The following is a 25,577-nucleotide window of genomic DNA, read 5'->3' as shown; positions in this document are numbered from 1 at the left end:
AGAGATGCTCCTGAGGGCAGGCAGGTGGGCAGCAGGTCCCTGGGAGCCGGGGAGGATTGGGCGGAAGAACCACCCATCAGACGGGGGCTGACACCAGTTGAGGGACCTCTGTAAGCCTCAGTTTTCTGGGGGTGCTAAAATCTAAACCATTCATCTCGCGATCCGGGCAAACACCCACAATGCCAAGGTGTTCTGGTGAGAACTGCAAAGCGCTCGGCACTGGTAAGTTCTCACACATGTCGTTTCAACCAGCCGAGGCCAAGGGAAGCATGCAGAGGACCACAGGGAATGTGACGTAAACACCGAGGCCATTGGTTTGGCCTCACCTCCGGCTGCTTCCTTTCCACCCTAACTCTGGTTTGATGTTCGTGGGTCCTATTTAGGAGGAAGGTCTGGGGACCCCCTGCTTCAGAGAAGGTGGCGGATGGCCTCCTGGCTCTGTGGTCGGGAGACACGGACGAGGTGGGACAGGTGGACAGATGGAAGACAAGACGACTGGGAGGGAAGGAGGAGGCTGGTCAGCACCGGGACCCCCCCTCCCACACCCAGGAGTTCCAGGGTCCACATTGGGGCCCTGCCCTCCTGGTTCTCCATGAGACCCTGCCCTCCCCATCTTCTCACAATATCTTGTCAAGGAGACAAGACTTTTAGGAGGGCCTGCTTCCTAAAAGCACCAGGAGGAAGGGAGAAGAGCGAGAGGAGACAGTGGTGCCTTTCCGGCCTTGAGATCCGCTGGGAGAGATGTTCCGGGCAGCAGAGCTGCGGGCAGCGGGGGCTGTGAGGCAGGACTGACGCCTGCATGGAAGGCATTTCCCTCCCTCCCACAGTCCTTAAGCAGATGAACCTGGCAAGGACAGTTTGTAGGTCTTTAAAGCTGAGCTTTCCCACCCAGCCAGATGCTAATTAATTCATAAATTAGAGGAGGCCCAGGTTTCCCTGGTGGCTCAGTGGTGTAGAACCCGCCTGCCAATGCAGGAGACACAAAAGATGCGAGTTCGATCCCTAGGTCAGGAAGATCCCCTGGAGGAGGGTATGGCAACCCACTCGAGTATTCTTGCCTGGGAAATCCCACGGACAGAGGAGCCTGGTGGGCTGCCATCCATGGTGTCACAAAGAGTTGGACAGGCTAAGCAACTGAACACACAGAGGCCCAGGGCTGCCTGTAGGACATGGGGTGGCCGGCTTCGATCCTGGCCCAGGGAGCTCTGGGATGCAATCCTGTCCTGGAAGACACTGGACACCCCTACCCACTAATGACGGAATGTGGGGTTCATGCAGCTCCTCCCCATGGAACTTCATCTAAAAGGTCACAGGGCCTGTGTCCTTATTCAGGCCAGACGGTGCTAGCCACCCGCAGCCAGAGAGCTCTCAGCCTGGGAGGAGCCCCCTTCTCTCCTCCAACATGAGGCTCATTGTGTGGAGGAACAAGCAGAGTCCCTGGCCCCCAGCCCATAATTAACAGCTTATCTAAAGAGCAGCCCCAGCCAGGCCCCCGGGAGCTCACAGGATCTGGTCCTGAAGGAGCCCAGTAAGGAAGTGAGGCTGAGTCTAGGAACCTGGAGTCCCGCTGGACAACCTTGGAAGTCACTTGACCTCTGTTTGTCCATCTGGGAAATGGGGCGATGCATTCAGCGAAGCTTCACAGGCCGATGTGGGGAGTGGAGACTGCTTGGGTCATGGTCTCCAGGATGGGCTCCGCCCCTGGGGTCTGCCCCTCCCTCCGCACTCACCTTCCATCCTGGGCTCCTGCTCAAGGGTCAGCAGGCAGGCCTGAAAGGCCGACTGTGACCAACTGACCAGCTGCCAGGAGGCCCACTCTAGGAAAACCAGGGGTCAGTCAGGTCTCTGGGCCCTAGAGCTGCCCTCCTAGGCCCAATGTCAGGGGTCCCGAGACCCTCTGCCTCCCGCCTGGATGCTGCCTCTGGTTGGATGTGATCACCTTGGCTGCCCCCCAAGAAGTCAGCCCCCCAACACCCCAGGTTGCTGACAGTGGACCCTACAGATCACATGAGAGAGCATGGTGTGGACCCCACATCTCAGGGCTGGAGCGGCCAGGCCCTGAGAAGATGTCCTGAGGCCGGAGCCCTGGGCTGCTCCCCCTTCCTGGTGTGCCGTGACCATTGGAGAAGTGCAGAGTGGGACCTCGTGACAGTGTCCACTCCTGGGGAGATCCTTGACTGGGCACAGCTTCTTCATCCACCTGCCCATCCAGTGTTGTGGGCAAGAAGGTGCCCGAGGAGCCCGGGTCAGGGCAAGTTCACCGCCTGATGGCCTGTGTGAAGCATGGACGCGGCAGCAGGCACCTTCCTCTCCAGTCGGGGTCAAGGAGGGGCTGTTCCAGGGAAGGAGGCCTGGAGCCAAGTCCAGGAGCACCAGCCAGTCCATCCTCACGCCCCCTAGTGGTACCATGAGGAGGTGATGCCTTGGCCCCCGCAGCCGGCTGAATTCCTGCTGTTTCTGAGACTGAGTTTCTCTGCCAGTTGTGCACATCTACCGCTCGCTCCTGTCACGCGCATAGCAGCAGATCCCGGGGCCCGAGATGCATCCCCTGTGAGCAGCTAGGCCCTGACGGCTCTGCTATTGTCTCAGCCTCTGCACCAGGGCCACCCTGTATGAATCCACAAATTGTCCTTAAAAATCCAAGCTGTTACTTACATGGAGGAGCCCGGGCTGGACTCCATTGCTCACAGCCCGTGAAGGTTAACAGGTTAACAGACCAGGGACCCCAGTGATGACTCCTGCGTCCTGCCTTGTGCCTGGTGCTCAAAGACCCCGGAGGACAGCGGACGACAACTCACTGCCCCCCACCCCACCCTACCCCCACCCCCCATTCCCCCAGCCAGCTCCTGAGTCATCGCTGCCAAGTAGAACTTGCTCTGTTTGCCGACAGACCTTGTCTGGGCTCTCCGGCCTCGCCCACCCCTATTACAATATGCCTCTCTTTGCTCCTTCAGAGCTGGGCTCTAAGAGGAAGCCTAGTGGACGGGGGACAGACCCGGCAACCACTCAACACCTAGGGACATTCTCACCTCAGCATCCAGCCCAGGAGACATGTGCTGGATGGACCGAAACCCCCCAACACTGAAGACCCATGCTGGTGCCCAGTGAGCCCTCATGGGGCTGCCCAGGGTCCAGCGGGGCTGTCCTGAGAGCTCAGCCCACAGAGTGCCCCCCTCTGCCACACAGCACCCTCCACTGTCAGATGTGCTCAGAGCGGGCCTTGTGTCTGATCTCCTGGGGTCTGCGAGGAGCTCAGGGCTGCGCAGGCAACGCCATCTGGAGGCCCCTGGGGAACCACAAATCGGGGCAGAAGCCCAGCTGCCACCTGATGGGGTGCAGGCGCCTGAGGGTGCAGGGATGTGTCACTGTGTGCCAGCCCTGCCCGTCGGGGCAAAGGTGTTTCGTAAGCCTGGCCGCTGGCAGCTCGGGCTGTCTCTAGACCACAGGCCCAGGCGTGTCTGTGTCCCCAAGCCTGTCACCGCCCCATGGGCAAGCCCAGCCGAGAGGGACAGGAACAGACAGAGAAGGCAGACACCCACACACAGAGCCCATGGGCGTTTGTCTTCCTGAGATGTGGCTTCAGCTGCCTCAAGTCCCTCGAACACACAGGTCGGCCTCGTTCCCAGGGAACAGTCTGTTTTTGAGAGGAAACTGGCTGGTGCTTGAAGCTGCCCTGTGAGAGAAGGCAGAATCAATTCAGTCCCGCTTAAATCTCATTTCAATTATGAGATGCATCGTAAACTGGGGGGTGGGGTTGGAGAAGGGCTGAGGGAGGTCCGTCTGGGCTCTGGACACACACAGGAGCCCAGGAGAGGAGGAAAGACCGCCCGGTGTCCCTCCCCACACCGCCCCTGCCACCTGCTGTCCCCTCACTGCAGCCCCTACACGGGCTCCGGGTGGTCCTGGCAGGTCCGCGCCCCAGGCTCCGGGGATGTGAAGGGCCGCCATGGCCCCCATGTCCTCAGCCCCACCCTCTTGTCAGGAGCGCTAAGACTCACCCAAAGGCCTGCCCTCTGCAGGCAGGCAGCGTGGGGAATGGGCCTCCCTGCTGCATGTGGAGAGCTGGGGGCAGCCCCGACAGTGATGGAGGGCAAAGGGCAAAGGCCAGGAGCTCAGAGGGTGAAGGGGCCGGGCTGTAGGAGCCGAAATCTCCAGCCAAGACGCCTCTGGTCTGGACATCAGACCAGCCGGCAGCATTCCAAGGATGAGCAAGGCCACCCTGGTGGGTGGAGCATGGCTGGGGGGACTGTGTGCCCCCACACTCAGCAAGGCCATCCTGGTGTGGGGGAGCATCTGCCGGACCGTGTCCCGCCCCACCCCCTCAATGCTCTCCAAGCAGGGTTCATTTTCTAACTAACTGAAGCATGGTCACTTGGGGGCAGTCCCAGCCTGCCATCCTTCCTGGCCTCCACCTTCTGGTATCTGTAGTTTCCTGCCGACTTTAAAAGACGAGAAGGTCAGTTCCCCATCTGCTTGCTGGACATGGACAGACGTGTGGACGATTCAGCCGGGAGTCCCCCCACCACCATCCCTGGAGCTGTGATGTAGAAATTTGCTCTCCCCAGAGGTCCCACGGGGCACTGCCCAGGTCCAGGTCCCACAAAGCAGGGAGGGCCAGCCTTGGACATGGGGCTCACTGTCCCCACTTAGGCAAGCCCGTGGCATGAATGTCCCCAGACCCAGAGAGAAAAGCAAGACAGGAGGAAACATGGGAACAAGACCCTGCTTGTGTGTGTGCGCTAGGTCACTTCAGTCATGTACGACTCTTCACAACCCCATGGATAGTAAACAAAATGAGATCTCTCTACTAACCCCAAACCTCAAATCCTGCCTAAGAAAGGCCCACCGTTGGGCGACTTGATAGGACAGCCTGCCTGTGGCTCAACTGACCACAGAACCAGATTCCGAGTCATCCTTGCTGGGAGACACCTCTTACGATGGAGCCGAGTTTATGAATCACGGTTAAAGGGAAGGAAACCTCATCTCTGTTCTAACACCGTTTGGTCACAACTGTTTTAGAAACTTGTCAAAGGAAAATCCTGGAGAAAAATGCATCAAAATGTTAACTCTAGACCTCAAGGCTGTGGGTGAACCTTTTGCTTCACTCATGTTCTGATGTTTTCCGTATGTTTTATCATGAGTGTGTATTAAAAGTATTAACAGTCCATCCCTGTTTGATCAATGGAAGGAACTGCTCTGGTGTCCCCCCAAACTCACGTGTGCACCTGCCCCTCACCTGCTCATGGGGACCAAGTCTGAATCTTGGACCGAGCAGGTATGACCCCATGTGTTCAGTGTAAGGAGCAAGGACCCGGAGAGGTTAGGGGCTCTTGGGGATGAAGGTGCCCCTGGCCCAGCCCTTTCCTCATGAGGATCTTCCTCACGAGGACTCTGGATCCCTGGGGCCGGGGCTCCCCCTGCAGCCCGTGCTCCGTCTCTGAGGCTGAGGCGATGGGGGTCTCTTGAGGGACCCACGATCGGTCACCACTGTCCCTGCAGGTGTGGGAGCCGCCTCAGGAGTTTCCGCCAACTTCCCCCGCACGCCTGGCAGCAGCACCCTGTCCCCGCCTCAGCTCGCCCACAAAGGTAAGGGGGGGCGCAGGTACCGGCCCCAGCGGGAGATGGGGGGTGAGGGGAGACAGGCGACTAGCAGGACGGGAACTCCTACCTCCCTCACGTCCCTCACGTGACAACCACACTGGGAGTTAGTGATTTCTCTGTGAGAGGGGACCGGTCCCTCCATGGATGGTGGGGTCATGGGGACCACGTTGGTGATCCGGGCACGCGAGGTGGGGGCCAGAGGGAGGTCAGCCCCCGGGAGTTCGGGCCTGACTCAGATGAGCCTTGCTGGCTTTAAGTAAACCTGCTGACCTCACATTTCACTCAGCCCTAAGTCCTCAGGGGTGGGGCCGCAGGGCCCTGGCCTCACTTTTTCTCGAAGAAAAACTGGGTGTTGGGCCCTCCCTCGCACTGCTCCCACTCCACCCGGCTTGAAAGCACCTTCGGGCCCAGGTCTCGGACTCAGGCACCTTCAGAGTCCCAGGGCACAGCCCGCCAGCTGGACCCCTGCCCGCATCCACGTGGAGCATCAGGGCAGGGCCTCTGCTGAGGTTCTAGACTCACTTCTTCCAGGACAGAGGGGGCACCCCACAGACGAGGGGAAGACAGCAGGCCCACTCAGACCTGCTTCCAGACACACCCCAGCTGGGGGGGACACGTGCCCACTGCCTACTCAAAGTGGGGAGACTTCCTCAAGGTTCAGACACCTGGATGGGGTCCCTCCCATCTGGGTTGGGGGCTGGATCCTGCTCAGTTGCCTCAGAGCATCAGGACACGTTTCCCTTCCTGGGGAGATGTGGGCGGGCCGCTGAGCCGAGGAAGCAAGGGGTGGTCCCCATGCTGTCTCAGCTGGTGGGCTCTGATCACACAGAGCCCAAGGCCGCATGGAACCAACCCGAGAGCCTGCCCTTGGAGGTGATGCTTCTACCTGGACTTTGTGGGGGAAAGTCTTGGACTAAACTATCTTCAGGACAATTTAGCTCGTGGGCCCCTCTCCCTCCAGTCCACCTGCTGGGTCCCCAAAGAAACAGAACTGATGGCAAACACCCTGGGAGCAACCTCGGTATCTGCCACTGCTGACCAGCACGGGGCTGGACTGGTGGTTCTGATGTGATGGCCAGAGCAGGTGTATAGGGCTCGGTGCTCAGGCGAAGCCAGCGTTTTGAATTCCAGGGCCACTGCTCACCGGGCCACCGCCTCGCAGGGCGCGGGGGCCTGATCCCTGAGGCATGGCCTTCTCTCCCGACCACAGCAGAGCTCTCGGGCCAAGGACACCTGGCCACCGCCCTGGTCATTGCCATGTCCACCATCTTCACCATGGCTGTCGCCATCGTCCTCATCATCATGTTCTACATCCTGAAGGCCAGGCCATCCGCCCCAGGTACCGCCCCGCCCCCCACACCCCTCACCAGCCCCCTCCCCCTGACGCCAGCCAGCCACTCATGCCCCCTGTCCCCTCAGCCTGCTGCCCCAGCGCCCCCGTGAAGAGCCCAGAAGCCCCCGTGAGCGAGGAAGAGGAGAAGAAAGAGGCCCAAGGTGGGCAGCAGCCCCTGGAGCCCACAGTAGGAGGTGGGGGGCTGGAGCATGTCCCCCTCCCACCCCTAAGGAGGCCAGGCCCTGACGCCCCCCTCCCCCTCCCACCCCCACAGACAACGTGGTGATCTTCTCCGAGAAGGATGAATTCGAGAAGCTCACGGCGGCTCCAGCCAAATCAGCTAAGAGGTGAGTCAGGAAGGCAGCCCGGCTGAAGCGGGGGTGGTCTCTGGGGTCTGAGCAGGAAGTGGAGCTGGGCCTGTGGGGGCCACAGGGTGGGGGCGGTGGTCCAGGGTTCTCAGCGCCTGCCTGCTCTCCCCTGGGACCTGAAACCGCTGGCTGTTGGCTCCATGTCTCGGCCTCCAGCGGGCACTGGGTGGGGCTTGGTCTCTGTCAGCCAGTCACCAGCACATACGGTCCTTTGTTCTTAAATAAGTCTTCAGCCAAACCACAGGAAGCGAGTGGAGTGCCTATAAAGTTGTTTATCATCTGTGTGGAATGATTTTGGGGGCATGACTAGGGCCATGGCCCCGGGCGAGGGACAGGGTGTGACTGGAGCCCACCTCCCGTGGGGTATCCCGAAGGCCCCCTCCTCCTCAAAGGGAGTCCCCGTCACTCTGGGCGCCTGCATCCTGAACCCCGCGCCTCCTCAAAGGGAGTCCCCGTCACTCTGGGCGCCTGCATCCTGAACCCCGCTCCTCCTCAAAGGGCGTCCCCGTCACTCTGGGCGTCTGCCAGACCTGCTGCTGCTGGAAGCCCGTCTGCTCGGTGCAGATTTGGGCCCGCAGAGCGGCATCTCTCCACCTTGCAGTCTGTGCCTGAGCCTCTAGGGAAAGCAGGGACAGGTCTCGGCGCCCACGGTCCCCACCCCTGGGGCAGCGGGCCAGGCTGGCTGGCACAGCGCCCGTAACTGTGGTCCTGTCTCTGCAGCGAGAACGACGCCTCATCAGAGAAGGAGCAGCTGCTGAACCGGAGCCTGGACAGCGACGAGGAGCCGGCCCCAGATGGGCAGGGCCCCCCAGAGCTGTGCCTGCTGTCGCTGGTCCACCTGGCTAGGGACAAGTCAGCCACTGCCACCCGGGCGGCTGGGGTAAGGCCCGCGCCCGACTCTTCCACAAACGCTGCCTTCCACTGAATGCGCTCTGCCAGCTCTGGGGGTTTCTCCCTTGGGCCCCAGCAGAAGACAGGTTCAGAATCTGAGACTGAAGACAGGGAAGTTAGTTCTTTTGTCATACAGCTTGAGAGAAGAAATGAAGAAATAGCCAAGAGAAAAAAGGTTAAATTGCTGGGAACAGCACAGGACAGCAGAATCCCTTGTAAATGTACTTGAATAGGTCCAACCAGACAAGACGCTCATGTGGGCACATGCGTGCATGCACACACACACACACACACACACACACACACACACACACAAGCCTGCTGCCCAGAGGCTGGGCATGCACCGCGTGGGGGCCAAGATGCACCACGGGGGGTCACTGTCCCCACCTGGGCCTGTTACCTCTGCTCCTGGCATCACTGCTTACAGTGAAGGTGCCCAGTTGGAATTGCAGTGGTCGGGTCTTGACAGCAATGTGCCCTGGTGCCCAGTTCACTGACCGCTGGGGGTGGGGGCTGTGAAGTTGTCCAAAGAGGGTGACTCCAAGGGGCCTTGTGCACCTGCCCCCCCCCTTCCCCCACCCCAGGCCCCCAGCCGCCCGCCCTGCAGGGAGAGCACTGCATTGCTCTGTGCCTGCGGAAACCCCACCCCCACTCCCTGCTGAGCTGGGCCGGAGGGTCCGTCCTTCTGGAGAGACTGAAGCCAGTGAGGCCGGATGTGGCCTCTGGCTGTCTGTGAGTCTGAATGTCTAGTGGAGCGGAGAAGCCCCATGGACACTGAGGGTGCTCAGCCGGGTGACCCCAGGGAGGGCTTTCTTCTGTGAATGTGACAGACGTTCTGGCAAGGATGTGGCTCAGCATTTCTGACATGGAATCAGGAAGGGGCCCCGCTGACATGGAGATGGAAGACATGGGCCTGTGCTGCTGACACCCCCTTTCTGAAAATTCATACTCTCTTAGCTTTTCCTGGGCTTCCCTGGTAGTTCAGTTGGTAAAGAATCTGCCTGCAATGCAGGAGACCCTGGTTCAATTCCTGGGTTGGAAAGATCTGCTGGAGAAGGGATAGGCTACCCACGCCAGTATTCTTGGGCTTCCCCAGTAGCTTAGATGGTAAAGAATCTGCCTGCAAAGCAGGAGACCTGGATTCGATCCCTGGGGTGGGAAGATCCCCTGGAGGAAGGCATGGCAACCCACTCCAGTATTCTGGCCATGGACAGAGGAGCCTGACGGGCTACAGTCAATGGGGCCACAAAGAGTTGAACATGACTGAGCAACTTTCACTAACTTTTTTCACAGATTCAGAGTCGAAGGAAGAAGATACTGGACGTGTATGCCAGTGTGTGTGGTGTAGTGGAAGGTAAGGGGAGGTGTGGGGCCCTGACTCCACAGGGACCCTCCAGCACCCTGGGTGCCCCAGGAGAGGCTGAGAAGAACCCCCTCCCAAGTTGCTCATCAGAGTGGGGGCGGTGGGGGGGCAGGCCAGTGGAGGTGTGGGGGGACGTGTGTTTCAGTTTCTCTCTGCTGTTCAGGTGGGTGATGTCTGTTCTGCTGTCCAGCTCACTAACTCATCCCTCTTCATTTTGCCATGGAGCTCGTCAGCTGAGCTTTAATCTCGATTGTTACCTTTTTCAGTTCCAACATTTCCATTTGGTTCTCCTTTACATTTTCTGTTTTTTGTTAAGGTTTTTTTTTTTTTTCTCATTTGTTTCAAGTATGTTTGTAATTACATGTTGAAGCACTTTGATCACGACTTCTTTACAGTCCTTGTCAGATACCCTAACATCTCTGTTATCCTTGTCGGCATTTACTGATGGTCTTTTTTCATGCGTTTGAGGTCTTCCTGGTTCTTGGTGTGATGAGTGACACTTTGTTGAAACCGGAACAGTTTCACGTGACTCTCTGAGACTCGGGGTCTCATCTGCACCCTCTGTGCAGCTGGTTTCCTCTGACACGCCTGGGCTGAGGAGGGGTGCCCCCGTCACCCCCAGGCGGCTGTGGATCTTTGAGCCCAACCTGTGCAGGGGTGTGGGTAGACATCCACTGCTCCGAGTGGTCTCTACCAACACCGTGGTGGCGGGGAGGCCTGTGACCAGCTGCCAGATGAGGAGGAAGCCAGGGTCCCTGCCTGGCCTCCGGGGGTGGACCTAGGCTCCCATCCCACTTTGCTGGCATTAGAGGGAGCGGCACCAGGGTTGTCCTATGGCATTTTGCTGTATGAAGGCAGATACTGTCTGTTTTCTTCTTGGGAGGAGAGCATTCCACCTGTGCTGGTGGGTTGTCAGCTGTACTTAGCAGGAGGAAGAGGGGAGAGCGTGGAGTGAAACACTTCCTGGTTGAGTCTAACATATAGCGGGGTCCGAGTACCGCTAGGGCACTGGCTCAGGTGACCCAGGCAGGACTGTCCTCGGAGCACCTTTTAAGAATGACCTTGGTCCCCTAAAGGGACCTGATACTGGGAGGGTCACCTGAATAGGCTGGCCACGTCCAATGGAGCTGCTGGGGTCAGGGGAATAAACAGGCTTCGAGTGTGGCTGGCAGTGTCCCAGGAGTTGGTCGCCTGAGGCATGCATTCTGTGTGGTTTTCTGCATTTGTGTTATATTTTACAATTTTAAAAAAGGTTCTAGAAATCCTGTTCTAGAGTGTCACGCTTCTGCTGATGTCTGACATGGCCCTTTGTCCCTCAGGCCTCAGCCCCACAGAGCTGCCCTTCGACTGCTTGGAGAAGACCAGCCGGATGCTCAGTGCCACGTACAACTCGGAGAAGGCGGTGGTGAAGACGTGGCGCCACCTGGCCGAGAGCTTTGGGCTCAAGCGGGACGAGATCGGTGGCATGACGGACGGGCTGCAGCTGTTCGACCGCATCAGTACGGCCGGCTACAGCATCCCCGAGCTGCTCACCAAGCTGGTGCAGATTGAGCGGCTGGACGCCGTAGAGTCCCTCTGTGCAGACATCCTGGAGTGGGCGGGGGTCCCGCCGCCCGCTGCCCCGCCGCCCCCCGCATCCTGAGCAGGGCCGCAGTCCCCAAGGCCAGGCTGTCTCCTCTGCACACCAGGGGTACCTCGCTGGTCCGAGGAACAGGAGGACACAGGCCTGTCTCCCAGTCTAACCAGACAGAAGATCCGTGTGGACATGAGGTTGCGCTGGCCTCACCAGGCACAATGGGTCTGTGTGCATTTATCTGGCCCACCCCCACTTGCTCCTCCAGGGACGCGCTCGGCACTGCCCAGCGTGCACCAGCGGTGCCTGGAGGACATAATGGAGCCTGTCTGTCCTGTGGGGAGTGCACCGCCCCAGGAGACGTACTTTTCTGGAAGACGGCACACAGCCCAAGGGGGTGTGGGAATGGGGGCACAGCTTGGGGGAGCTGCTTCCCTGGGGGTGGGGGGCACCCCACGAAGAACGCAGCTCTGAGGTTGGGAAAAGGCTGCAGAGGCACCACGTCCTCCTGCTCCAGGCTCAGTGTGGGTCTGCACCGCCTGCGGGACCCTGGGCTCACTGTCCCTGCGGCCCTTCTGCCTGCAGGATGCCTGCCCCCCACGGATGTCCAATCAAGGGCAGCCTCCTGGCTTCACTCAGTGCCGCACAAGTCCAGCCTCAGGACCGGGATCCCTGAACTGCCTCTGCTTTCTTTTTCAAGTGGACTGGACCCTCTGGGGCAGTAGTGCTCAGGGACACAAGTCATTTGCTTCAAACAGAAATGAGTGGTTGGCTCTGCTTGGAAAGGGAAACATGGAATCCTCAGGCTCCAGAGGGTCTTGGACAGGGATGTGCCTCGTGGGCCTCCCAAGCCCCTTGGGGAACGTGGGGTCTGTAGCCATGGGGACCTGGTTTGCTTGTGCTAACAGGGGCCAATTTCTTCCCCTCTCAGGGCTCAGTTTGTTTCTCTTTTGAAAATAAGAGGTTATTCTGTGATTCTAAGAGAAAGTAAAGTTGGGGCAAGCATACCTGAAGGGGGTCTGGAGACCATGCCAGGCCTTCCATGGATGTGAGTGTACTGTGAGCTGCCTGGGGAAATGGGAATGAAAACAGAACTGAGTTCTCACTGTGACTTCAAGTGTCTGGCAGACACTGAGAGAGGGGCTTAACAGCCTTGTTCTGGCAAATTCCCTGAGGACATCTGCCGTGGCCAGAGCCAGGAACCAGGGGTGAGCATGCAGGTTGAGGGTGGTTAACTGTGAATTCTCTGCTCAACCCCCAGGGACAGACCTGACCCTAGTTATTCCTAAATTGAAATCAGTCTCTGGCTTATACTTTTGTGAAATGACAAGTCCCATGACTGACAAATGCTTCTGGGGAGGAAACGAGGTGTATGCAGAGGGCAACACACAGCCTCCCACCCCTGAACACAGAACATGCCGGCCATTTAACACCATTGTTGTTTGTGGTGTCAGCTTGCTGTGCCCCCACTGGGCACACACACACACACAACCTGGTTACCCTCTGTCCCCATGGCCCCTTGGCACAATCCCGGCTCTGTGATGCTGCTGCTGCTGAAGCCACCTTCTCTGAGGCTGCTGACATCAGAGGAGGCAGAGCAGGTGGCCACAGGGCCAGCGGTGCCAGGCCTGTCTCGGGGGCTCAACCCACCGTGTGCAGGGAGTTCGTCCTGACAGTGACTCAATCCTTCGTCATCTGCTCACCTGGAGACAGACCCAGGCAGGGGTCACTCTGGAGGGCTTGAGCCTACATGACAGGTTCAGACCACTGAGTCTACAAGGACTCTCACCGAGCAAAGCTGGGCTCCCCCTGCTGCCCCGTGTGGCCACAGCCACTGTTCCTGCTGAAATAAACACACTCAGAAAATACCCCGGCCAGAGCTGTGGGCCCTGGCCAGTGGAACCTTCATTGTCAATGTTTGTGTCTAGATCTGTTTATATAACTTATTATGTTTTACAATTTCAATAAACTAATAACAAGAAGACCCCCGGCTTCCAGGGATCGGCTGGGGGAGGTGGCGGGGGCGGGAGGTGTGGGTAGGCAGGTCTGTGGCTCTGCTCCTGGCTGTCACCTGTGTGTGATGTGCTGAGGCCAGCGGGGGTCCCAGCTGGCTTTGTCCCCCCCAGACAAGGGCTGCCTGCCTGTAGTGGGAGCCAAGGGGTTGGAGCAGGAGCCCGGGCGGGCACTGCCGCTCCAGTGATCACCATCCAGCCAGGCTGCCCAGATCTTCCCTAACTTGGGGAAGTGAAAGTCGCTCAGTCATGTATGACTCTTTGCAACCCCATGGACTGTAGCCTGCCAGGCTCCTCTGTCCATGAATTCTCCAGGCAAGCATACTGGAGTATTCTCTAGTTCCCTTCTCTAGGGGATCTTCATGACCCAGGGATTGAATTCTTTACTGTCTGAGCCATCAGGGAAGGCCTGACTCATGGAAGACCAGCTCTGGAGAGACACGGGGACAGGAGGAGGCGGAGGCCTGGGAAGGGGACAGAGGAGGCGCCTGTGGACACCACAAGGGTGGGGGACCATACGAGGACCGAAGGGGCTCAGGGAATTTTGTGATGACACAGCCGAGGGTCCACGGCGGGGCGGCAGTGACAGCAGGTAAAGGGCAGAGGGACAAACACAGCTTTTGAGAATTCCTACACAACAGGACCTGTGCCTCAGGGCCACCAGCAAGAAGACAGCCCTGGCTGGCTCCCTGGTATCCTGAGATCGCAGGGCCTGAGCATGGCCAGCAGATGCCTGGGGCGGCCACCTGCCTGCCATCCTTTCTGCTGCCCAGGGTCCTCCCACCTGGAATCTCCTCAAGAGTCCTGTGCAGGGTCACCATGACTCTCGCCCCCGTATTCAAACACAACCTTTTGTGTGGTCACGACACACACACCCTGTGTCCCGAACCTGAACACGGCAACCCAGAAGCTGTCAGGACAGGCTCACCTTCTAGATGAATAAACTTTGACTCAGAAGGGCTGTGTTTAGGGTCACAGCAATTTCCAGCCCACCTGCTGTTTCCACAGCCAAGAGGCTGACAGGGCCATCCAGACACACCAGCTTTTCCAGCATCCTGGCGGGTTGTCCACACACACCAGCCTCACCAGCATCCTGGCAGGGAAGCAGTAACACTTAGAAGGACCAGAGGCACTTCCACACCCTCCAGGGCTCCCCAGGGCAGTTAATTCAGACTTGGTGGCAGTGGGGAGGGAAAGGACTCTTTAAAGCCCACCCTGGTGACTGCAATGTGCAGCCCAGACCGAAAGCTCACTGCTTTAGATGAGGGACTGGGAAGTGGGACACAAAGGGTCACCCACCCTCATCTCAGTTGTGGAGTCACTGAAGGTCAGACCATGGAGGGGGCACACCTGTGTGTTCCTACACATGCTCCCTGTGCATTTACATATGTGTAAAATTTTAAACGTGAACAAAAATACTTTCAAACAGCAGCAGGACATTAAAAGTAGAAACAGGAGTTGTTTTCTTTCTGCATCACCTTGTGTTCCCCATACCGCAACAGCCCTTAGACATGCACCCTCATGGGAAAGTGTTTTAGCCACATTGAACACGGCTCTTCAGAGTTGAGTCTCACTCACTTATTTATCATTTTCTTTGTTATTTCATCTTGCCTTTTAGACTTTCTGAAACCATTCTGCTTCCTCCTGAAGTATGTCCTTTAGAGATTTAGGTGGAGCTTGGTGGTGCTAAGTGTTTGGTTTGTCTGAAATGTCCTGGGAAGGGTGATGATAAGGACACCTGGCAGATGGCTGCAGGGAGTCACCCACCTGTGCTGCCCTTTCAGCTGACCTGTCTTCTCTCTTGGCTGCATGTAAGCGTCTGCTGGTCTTTGGTGTCCTTCCGTTTCTTCCAGTTTGATGTTTCTAAGGAGTGATCTCTTTGCACCTGTCTTGCTTCTAGTTCATTTTGCTTCTTGAACTGGAGAGTTGTGTTTTCCATCCTTCTCATTTTACCCCCAGCCGTGGTTTTCTCAGATCTCTCTGTGGCACTTTCTCCTGCTGGAGCACGTTTACATGTGTGTTAGATCCTTTCATGCTTCATCCTCCACGTAAGAGAGTCTTCTAGGTTTTTCTTGCTTTCCTACAGGCATTCTGCATAATTACTATGACCAATTCTCCTTTTAATCTTATCTGTTGTCTGATTTCAACAGTTACATTTTCATTTCTGTAAGTTACTTTTTGAAAACTTTATAGTCCATTTTGTTAGTCTCTTGTCTCTTCATAGTACCTCTAGCCATCTTGTTTCTTTGAACCCAGCTAACATGGCTTATATTCCACTTTGGTATCTCAGCTGCTCTCTTCAACAGTCCAGTGTCACTGAGGCAGGGTCCCACATGCCCTCTGAAGACTTGTTTAGTCACTAAGTCATGTCAGACTCTTTGTGACCCCACGGACTGTGGCCTGGCAGGCTCCTCTGTCCACGGGAGGATAGAGGAGGCAAGAATACTGGAGTGGGTTGCCCTTCCTCCTCCAGGGGATCTTCCCCAGCCAGGGATCAAACTGCGTCCTCGCATTGGCAGTTGCTTCTATACCACTGAGCCACCTGGGAAGCACCCTGTAGATGGTCTCACCACCTGTGTTGCCTTCAGAGGTCCCAGTTCTGCACAGGTCATGTTTAACCCACCACCCTGACGGCCCCTCTTCTCTGCCCTCCAGGTCAGGGCCCTGGGCCCCAGGCCTTCGTGACCCACCTGTCAGTTCTGGCTCCAGGGGTCTTGTACATAGCCACCAGCTGGGGGTGTGTACGTGTCCCCGACATTCTTAGCTGCATGGCAACCTGCAGGATGGAGTCAGTCCCTCCCACTGGAATCAAACTCTCTACTTACTCCTTATTCCAGCAGGTGTGGAGAGGCTGGAGGAGCAGATGTGAGCCCCAACCAGATCCGGGTTGACCCCCAGCATTGCAAGTTCGCCCTCCCCTCTTGGAGGGTCACCGTGTGAGCAGCTGTGGCCGGGTGCTGGGCCGTGTCTCTTCCAGCCTGAGAGAGGTCAACAAGGACAAGACCCAGCGTGAGGGTCTGATGAGGATCAAACAACAGAACAGATAAGAACTCAGCTGAGTGCTGACAAACAGGAGAAGCTTCCTTCTCTAATCCTGCCTGTTTATTAGTCCAGATGAGTTAGGATGACTTCCCCATGTTCTAAAGGGAATTCAGATTGGGATTAGTTTTGGCTGAAGCATGTGAAGTACTTGGGGAGACGAGGTCCCGACACAGCAGAGCCCCACCGGGAACTCAGGGTCTGTTTCATCGGGTTTTCCTCCATGTCCCCCTGGCCAAGCCTGGGCAGTTGCTCATCAGGTTCTGAACCTTCCTTGGTATGTGATTCCTGTTCCATAAAAGTTTGCCATGTAAACTGTTAACTTATTACTAACACTGAAGTGAAACATTAATTTCTAGTTAGTGATTGCGGGAGTATGTAGAAACTCTGAATGTGTGTGACTATCTCGCAACCGGGCACCCTGCTGAGCCTCTAAAAGAACCCCACAGCCCCCAGGTGGGCCCGTCACCCGCACCTCCCTCCCCAGTTATGCTTCCTGAAACACCGGCCGTGTGTCACAGGATGGGTGGGTGGGCTGTTTCAGTCCCAACTTTGATAGGCACATATCCAGTGTCTCATAGTACTCACTGATTTCATAGCCCTTTAAACATAGCCCTTTATCAGGAATATAAGTTGAATTATATTTTAGGCATTTATTGAGTGTATGGTTTTCTATCTTTGCTTGGCAAATATAATAAAATATGTATTTTTTTTTACCACAAAGCCAATCTGATATTTCTAGAATGCATGCTTCCCCAGCTGGTGATGGATTAATGTTCCTGTAACATACAGTTGGTGTTGTTCTTATTTCTTTGAAATTTTTGAAACATACTTTTTGGACAATTTTTGGTGCTGGGCTCATGCTGTGTGAAATGAATTAGAATGTTTTTTTCTACCTTCTGGGCCAGTTTAATTAGTTTTAAATATTTCCTCTTTGAAATGTTTAAACAATTCGCCTACAAAACACCTGAAATTAATGTCATTTAAAAAATTTTCACACTTACAAAAGACTTAAATCATTTTCTATTGACGATTTCTTGAGACAATTCTGAGTTTGTCTTTTTCTAGAAAATAGCCCATTTCATCCAGATTTTCAAATTTATCAGCGTAGAGCAATAGAGAAATTATTTATATTTTAAAAACCTTTTTTATCCTAAATATTTTTGTTCATGTTCCTGGCTTTCTATGTTTTGCCATGTCTATATATGCATTTTGGAGAAGGCAATGGCACCCCACTCCAGTACTCTTGCCTGGAAAATCCCATGGATGGAGGAGCCTGGTAGGCTGCAGTCCATGGGGTCGCTGAGAGTCGGACACGACTGAGCGACTTCACTTTCACTTTTCACTTTCATGCATTGGAGAAGGAAATGGCAACCCACTCCAATGTTCTTGCCTGGAGAATCCCAGGGATGGGGAAGCCGTCTATGGGGTCGCACAGAGTCGGACTCAACTGAAGTGACTTAGCAGTAGCATATATGCATTTTAGTTTTCAGTTAAAAGCAATCTCTTCTGCTTTTAACACTTACTCTGACATTTCCCAAAAGCATTCTTGTAGCCTTCTTCATTCTTGTCGAGGTGAAAGTTGCTCAGTCGTGTCCGACTCTGAGACCCTAGTGGACTATACGGTCCATGGAATTCTCCAGGCCAGAATTCTGGAGAGGGTAGCCTTTCCCTCCTCCAGGATATCTTCCCAACCCAGGGATCAAACCCAGGTTTCCCACACTGCAGGCAGATTCTTTAACAGCTGAGCTACAAGGGAAGCTCAAGAACACTGGAGTGGGTAGCCTAACCCTTCTCAAATGGATCTTCCCGACCCAGGAATCGAACCAGGGTCTCCTGCATTGCAGGCGGATTCTTTACCAACTGAGCTGTCAGGGAAGCCCTGTTTTGTCAACGTTACCACTGAAATTGAATGTTCAACTCCATCTCTGATAAAGACTTATGAAGGGCCCTTCACTCACCTCGCCCTCCCCACCTTGACCCCAGGCCCCACAGCTGCTGCTCCTGATGCTGGCTAGTCGAATCTCATGCACACACTCTCAACCACTGCTCTCCCTATTGTTTACCCTTCCAAGAAATTTAACATTTCCCTCCATTTTATACATGAACTACAATGATTTAAACCTACCTATGTTTAAGTGGTTTCAGTGTTCACTGCAGTCTTTTGGTTATGATGCTGATTCTGTAAACTCAATCCTAAATTGGATAGAATAATCTGTGCAGTTTCTCTTCTCAGGAACAGTGGGTAAGTGGTATAACTTCTGAACACCTACAAATCTGAAAACGTTTTTCCACTGTCTTCACTGACAACAGGCATGTCCACCAGCCGTAAACCCTCAGATCAGAGATCCCACCCCCCCGGGCCAGAGGGGTGGCTCCCTATCAACCCCCGGCAAGTCTCCTTTCCTGAAGGCAGTGGTTTCCGTCTGCCTTCCCCCTCCATCAACAATGTGTATGCACAAAGCCCCCTCCTCATGGTCTCCCCGGTGGGGACAGGTGCCGTCCATCTCCACTCGGCTGTGGCCCAGAACTTGGCCCCTTCAGAAGTGCCAGCCCACGCCGTCTGCCTGCCCCCAGCACTGACGCCACCTCCAGTAGTATCGACTCCACCTCCTGTAGCATTGACGAAGGATGCTCATTTTTGCTTCTGCATTTTCAAGTTCCTATAAAGCCTCCACATCACCTTAGCCTGCTCTCTGTATGGATTTCTGCTTCACAAACTGCACAGATTCTTATATTCTCTTGAAAAGGCCCAGGTCTCCAGATCCCAGGATCAGAGTTATGCTAAGGAGTATAATTTCTGATTTCCTCTGTGCGTCCACCCTCTGTCCCACACCCCGAGTGCCAGCTCACCTGGACCCTGGTCATACCCCTCCCCTCTGATGGCAGCGAGGTCCCCGGTGCTGGGCCCATGGCAGCTCAGATGTACGTGCTTCTACTTATGGAAGGCGAGGCTCTTCACATGTTAAGAAAATAGAACAATATGATCTAACTGTGCTCCCACACAAACACCAATTTTATTCCAAATAATCACATAATTTTAAGAATTTTCCCAAAACAATTTTACAAAGAGTAGCCCCAGTGTCATTTGCCCTGAAAGTTCCATTGTGTACGTGAGTACCACCTGAGCCAAATGGAAAAAGTCCAAACTTGCTGCAGCTTCCATGGGTTTCATTTTAAAAGTTTTAAAAAACTTAAAAAAAAATAAAATTAAATTAAAAAAATTTTTTTTCCCCATTTTTCATGATAAATGATGCTACTCATACGTAACTTTACTCAGTAGACTTTTAGTTACTTTGCTGATTTTTACAATCTGACAAGCAGCAACACGCACGCAGTATCTGTAAATAGTAACGACCAGTCTAAGGGTTTGTGCTGGCGGCCAGGGAGTTGCACTTCGTTAGACCCAAATTGAACAAAGTGGAGTTGAGGTTGATGCACAGAAAGGCATGCTCCGGGTGCGTCGTCCTCTGTATCTCCTGAAGCATCAGGTGGATTGTGAAGAGTTCAAAGAGCTTCTTATTACTCCTGCAAGAGAGGGAGCACCTTAATGCCATCTCACACTCAAGAACAGTGAGAGAGCCTTACATGTGAATGGCAGCCTGTTTCATACATAGCGGAGGAAATAGGTAACTAGAGGATTCACATGTCGAGACAGACAAGACACGATCTGTGAAACAGGCCTAACGTGGAAAAGTATTCAAGGAGAAAAGAGGACAATTCATCACCCTGGAGCCTACACCATAGTCACTACCAGAGCGGGCTTGCCCTCAGCCAGCCAGAGTCAAGTACTCGACCACCATGTCTCAGGTATGTCAGATTCTTCATGGAGCAGACCACTAGCTGACCTCTTGACTTAGCTCCTGGCCACTGTCCTCTGCAGAGCAACCAGTCAGCAACCTCACTTTCAATAAGTTAGACTCGTATCTGGTAACGTATTTCTTACTTTCTTGTCCACATCTATTTCCCTCTGTGGTAACCTTTATAACCATCCACCTCACATCCAGGATTCTCCATCTCTCTGGATTTATAGGTTTATGCTAAGGCTGGCTTGGGCATCAAGGATTCCCAGCCCCTCATTCATGCTTTGTTCCAATTCTTTATCTATGCCTGAAATGAACACAAACTACAAAGCTCTGGCCCAGGACACAGCCACATGGGAACTACACTTCCACCAGTTCCAGGAGCGAGAACTCGGAGGAATGAAACACCCCTGGCAGCCTCAGGGCACCACAGAGGGTGAAGGACCACAGGCCTCCTGGAGAACTCACTGATTACAAATCAAGACAGTCACGGCCAGCCCGCCTGAGAGAAAAGAAGGACAATGAACTGACAAGCCTGAATGACACCAGAGCTAAACTAGCAACTTGTTGAACTGAGGGTGAGGTCACAACATGACAACAAATAATTTACTACACATCGTGTGTGACACCAGGCAGGACAGGCTGACCTGCGGTCACACAACCACAAGTAACTTCAGGGTGCGTTGTGTTCACTGAACCACACCAAGAGGTCACGTCATAAAAACACAACACACAGAAGGTGTTCAGATTCCCCTCAAAGAAACACTAGAGTATACGAGATTCAGGGAAAATATAGCTTAAAGTCCATGTCCTTTTTAAAAAAAAAATAATTTAAATACCAATGCTTGCATCAGGGAAAGAAGAAATAGAAAAAGAAAGCCCTCACTTACGGCAATGAAATCAAACCAGTGCAGCAGTGCGTTCACAACTGTTTGTGGCCAGCACTGGTCACAGTCTTTTCTGCCTGCTTCCTTCTCACCCCTGACCCAGTGCATCCACAGTAAGCACCAGCAGGACACACCTTCATCTGCCACCTGTGATCATAGTGCGCCAGCCTGCAGGAAGCTGGTTCAGGGTTCACTCTGTCACTAAGTGTGCGGCCTGAGACCAGCATTAACACACCACACACTTGCTGGAAACTCTGATTCAATAATCACAGTGGAGCCAGTGCAGGAAGCAGAAATCTAAATGATCACAGTGAGCTAGCTTCTGATGAGAAAGGTCAGAAATCAGAAATCCTTACTTGATTTTGGAAAGTTTCTGCAGGATGATACTGAGCTTCTCTAGGACGTGGATGTCGAGCTTCGGGGCCCGGAGCAGCACGGAGCAGGTCCGGAAGAAGAGCGAGCAGCTGCAGGCCTCCAGAAAGGGCTGCAGGGCACCTGCAAGACAGGTGTTGTCAGGGGCAGTGGGCAAAGGAGCAGCACCTGGGGGGCGCAGTTAACCCTGCTGGGTAGGGTTTCCATTCTTTCCACTCTGACACTGTGGGGAAAATACCATCACTGGAAGAATTAAAATATCTACTGGCTCTTGTTGAACAAGCAAACTGAAGGTAATGATGTCAGACAGTTCCATTCTTCAGACGTCAGATTCTTCCATTAAGCAGAATCGAGAATAAAGTCCATAAGAGGAGGCTGTTTAAATACTGCTTTAGCAGTATTTAATAAGAAATTCTGTTGGGGTGGTAATTTTTAAAAACATCTTAAATCTAAGAATTTCATTTACATGTTAATGACAACTTGCACAATCAGTGAATAAGGAAGAACTTTTTAGCATAAAAGCAAAAGTGGGAAAGAGTCATAAAAGAAAAGAGTGAAGATTTTAATAAAATCTTTTTGAAAAGACTTATGTTTTCTGTAGTCTTCCTTGCTTGAATTTTTTTGAGCAATAAAAGTTCATTTATATTTAATTTTCAAATTGTGGTTAAATATGCATTGTAACCACTTGGAAAAGCATAGTGTTTGCTAGTGTTAAGTGCACACATGCGGTTGTGCAAACATCACCCCATGCACCCCAGAGCTGCTCACCTTCCCCAGCTGACTCTGTCCCATGAGTCTCTAACCCCCAGCTTCTGTACCCCATTCCTACCTCCTATCTCTACACCTGAATAACACGAGGGACCTCACATGTGTTAAGTCACAGGGGATCTGCCCTTCTATGTCTGTCTTATTACACTGAGCATAACGTGTGTGAATCCCATCTGTGGTGTAGCAGGTGTCAGCTTCCACCTTTTTAAAGGCTGAATAATATTCCACGGTGCACAGACCACACTTTCTCTGGCTGCTTTCAAGATTCTCTGTTTTTGACAGTCTGACACTTTTAATATCATGTGTCTCCAAGGTGGGGTCTCTCTGGGTTTATCCTGGACTTCACTGAGCTGTGGAATTTGGTGAAATTCTTAGATTTGTAAAAGCACGTCTTTCCTCACATGTGCTAAGTTTTCAGCCATATTTCTTTAAATCACCTTCATGAATTCTCTCAGCCAAATCTCTGGACAAGCACCTGCAGCTTCACGGAGCACTGTGAATCTAGCCCTGCCCTGGATTAGATGTTGTCTTCAGGGAGTGCTGTGGCTAGGCTGATCTTCTATCCAGACACTGAGATTTTCTCCACATCAACAATAAAGCTCTGTCGCTCTCTTGTCATTTGTGTGTTCACTAAGCAGCGCCTTTAATTTCCTTCAAGAACTTTTCCTTTGCATTCACAGCTCGGCTAACAGCTGTAGTGGAAGAACCCCAGCTGCAGGCCTGTCTTTGCTCTTGACCCACCTTTCTCACTGACTTTAATCACGTCTAGCTTTCCATTTTAAGTGAGAGAGGAGTACTTTTCCTCTCACATGAACTCTCGAGGCCACTGCAGGGGTATTAATTAGCCTAATTTCAATACTGTGTGTCAGGGAGCAGGGAGGCCCCAGGAAAGAGATGGGGGAACTGCAGTCAGTGATGCTGGCAGAACACACACAACATTATTAAGTTCACGGGCTGCCCCCACCCCCCGCTCTCCTGCCCCAAACCATGACAAGAGTAACATCAAGTCACAGATCACTGTAACACACACAGTAATAATGAAAAGGTTTGAAACACCAAGAGAATGATCAAAATGTGACAGAGAGATATGAAGGGAGCAAATGCTGCTGGAGAAATGGTGCCGGAAGATCTGTTCAAGGCAAGGTTTCCACACACATTCAGTATGTTAAAAAAAAAGAAGTACTTGCAAAAGCACAATTCACAATAGGCTTGTGAATGTACCTATTTTTGGATAGTAGGACTTTTGGCTTTTTGGCCAGTTTCCCAACTTCTATTACTTTCATAATAATAAACTACTTAAAAAAGAAAAACAAGATCTAAAAAACATACTCAAATACATTGTCCCATTCAGGTGTTAAACGGTAGCACAAGATGGTTTCTAAAGCACAAAAGAGAATAAACTAATGATACAAATACAAACTTAAATCATTTTATTTAAACTACATCTGACAAGAAAAGCAAAGTTCTTCAAGAGACAGTGAAACTCATGCTCTTACAGAGCTAAGCCCAGGTAAGTGAGTGACAGCTTTCACCAATGACAGAAGAAAAAAAGAAACTACAGAGTAATTTTCTAAAAGCACACTGCTCAATTATTGTCTGATTTATATTCACGCGCAAAACATATAATCAGAAGCCCTCAATCTGAAAATAACATTGTGCTCACAACACACGCTCAGGTAGAGCAACGCACAGACCTTCGTTCAAACTCACGGAAGCGTGGCCCAGCGGCTTTCAGAGAACTCTGCCCACACAGTTCCTGGTACTTCTCACACTTGGTGGGAGGTAGGTTGGGATGGCAACGATGACCTGCAGCGGATGGACAGGGGACCCTGGACACACACAGAGCTCCTACTGCTTCTCCATGTCTGTACCAAGGACCGGTCTTCCGGGAATACACCACCGTCCCCCAAATACACAACAACAGTCATGAAACAAGGTGACCACCAAATTGGGTGGCTCAGGTCCCTCAGTCACAGCCCACTAGACAAACTAGAACTCAACTTGAATCTGAGACACAAGACTCCAGAATGATGAACCCAACAGCCAGCTAAAGTGAGCACTACAGAGTAGACAGACAATCACAAAGTTTCTCTACTTCTGAGTCTGGTCCACAAAAACCTCTGCCCGAGGCCCCACCAAGCCCCCTGGAAACGCCGTTTGCTCAAATAAACTTTTCAAGTTACAATGTGTCTCAGTTTACCATTTTACAATGCTGCTAAAAACACTAGAAGACGAAATAAAACAAACATACAGAATATATGCCCAATGTTTTAAATTACTGTGGGATTTAACAGACATGAAACAACTGTGGAGTCATCTCGCAGTCTCAGGCCGTTTCTACACTGACCCCCAGGTGGATATCACCAGGCATAACCTAGCCACTGGCAGCACTTCCCAGGCCCTTGGGTCCAGAGCCCCAGACGGGCACTGAGGAGGCCCCATTCAGCAGAGTGGCAGACCCAAGGCCCAAACCACAGCACTGCATACACTGGCCACCAAAGCCCAAGAGCTGCAGACCAGAGCTATCACGATTTCTTTTCCAACAATTCTTCCTAAACAGTTATATGGTAAAAGAGGGCTTCCCCAGTGGCTCAGAAGTAGAGTCTACCTGCAACGCAGGTGTGGGTTCAAGCCCTGGGTTGAGAAGATCCCCCGGAGAAGGGAATGGCAACCCACTCCAGTATTCTTGCCTGGAGAATCCCATGGATGGAGGAGTCTGGCAGGATACAATCCTTAGGGTCACAAAGAGTCAGACATGACTGAGCAACTAAACAACAATATGCTGAAATGAGTTTCCTACCTCAAACCTAAAAAAAAAAAACAAAACCAACAGTAGAGAAGTATTTGCTGTATTTTGATCTATGATTCATTTATCCCTTCAACAAATTTTGTTGGCTAGTACCAGGCATTGGGTTTTTGCTAAAAATGGAAAATGCATCCAACAAATACACACACCTCAGTCAGCAACCCTCAAAGTTACATCACTCCCGGTTTGCTGGGTCCCACCTCTCTGTCAGAACAACTCCCATAGAGCAGCCTCAGGAGCAGTTGTTTACCCCACGGGACGAGAAGAGCAAGAGAGGGTGAGGGCGGCTGGGACAGAGGCGCTGGGCTGTGCATGAGGCACCAGACGTGGTCTCCCGCACGGGTGCTGTAGGCCCCCAGTACTTCTGAGCTTGAACCACGGTGCCCTCTGGCTACCCGGCGACTTCGTCTGTCAGACACTCAGATGGCTTTGTCTCTGCTCAAAGACATTTACACCTGACAGGAGTTTTGCTTTCCTTACTGAAAAAAATCCTGCGACACTTGTTGGAAATAACCTTGAGTCTGTGTCTCAGTTACTAATTTTGCACTGCTGCTGCAGACCTGATATCAGCCAGTCAAGAGCTACGACGTCACCATCACCGCTCAGGTAGTTAAGAGTTAGACTCCAGTGGGCAGTCTGATCTTTTAAACAGTGACAGTCAAGAGATGAACATGAATAAACTCGGTCAGCGGAGGCTGTCCCCCCTGGGGCAGGAGGAAGCAGCCCAGGGTGGGGAGTGTGTGGCAGAGCCCCTCCCCAAC

General features: G+C 53.2%; 2 protein-coding genes across 5 annotated transcripts in view; one reads left to right on the top strand and one right to left on the bottom strand.

Annotated features, from left to right (window-relative positions):
* Nucleotides 1-13,111, top strand: part of EDAR (ectodysplasin A receptor) — a 52,521-nt gene extending 39,410 nt beyond the window's left edge. Inside the window, exons 6-12 of one of the 2 annotated variants that reach the window (XM_061156288.1) lie at nt 5,500-5,586; nt 6,815-6,940; nt 7,021-7,095; nt 7,209-7,281; nt 8,023-8,182; nt 9,487-9,547; nt 10,876-13,111. In XM_061156288.1, the coding sequence (XP_061012271.1) occupies nt 5,500-5,586; nt 6,815-6,940; nt 7,021-7,095; nt 7,209-7,281; nt 8,023-8,182; nt 9,487-9,547; nt 10,876-11,198 (905 nt within the window). In that variant the 3' untranslated portion in view covers nt 11,199-13,111. Of the gene's footprint in view, nt 1-5,499; nt 5,587-6,811; nt 6,941-7,020; nt 7,096-7,208; nt 7,282-8,022; nt 8,183-9,486; nt 9,548-10,875 lie in introns of both variants that reach the window. The other variant, XM_061156287.1, reaches the window with a different exon arrangement.
* Nucleotides 13,112-19,173: 6,062 nt separating this feature from the next.
* Nucleotides 19,174-25,577, bottom strand: part of CCDC138 (coiled-coil domain containing 138) — a 33,772-nt gene continuing 27,368 nt past the window's right edge. For 2 of the 3 annotated variants that reach the window (XM_061155361.1, XM_061155365.1), the window contains 2 exons: nt 21,227-21,365; nt 19,174-19,708 (listed from right to left, as the gene is read on the bottom strand). In XM_061155361.1, coding sequence (XP_061011344.1) covers nt 19,543-19,708; nt 21,227-21,365 — 305 coding nt within the window. In that variant the 3' untranslated portion in view covers nt 19,174-19,542. The remainder of the gene's footprint in view (nt 19,709-21,226; nt 21,366-25,577) is intronic. The other variant, XM_061155362.1, reaches the window with a different exon arrangement.

The sequence above is a fragment of the Dama dama genome, chromosome 11, assembly GCF_033118175.1.
Source record: "Dama dama isolate Ldn47 chromosome 11, ASM3311817v1, whole genome shotgun sequence".
Taxonomy (NCBI): domain Eukaryota; kingdom Metazoa; phylum Chordata; class Mammalia; order Artiodactyla; family Cervidae; genus Dama; species Dama dama.
This window is presented reverse-complemented; position numbering and strand designations above follow the sequence as displayed.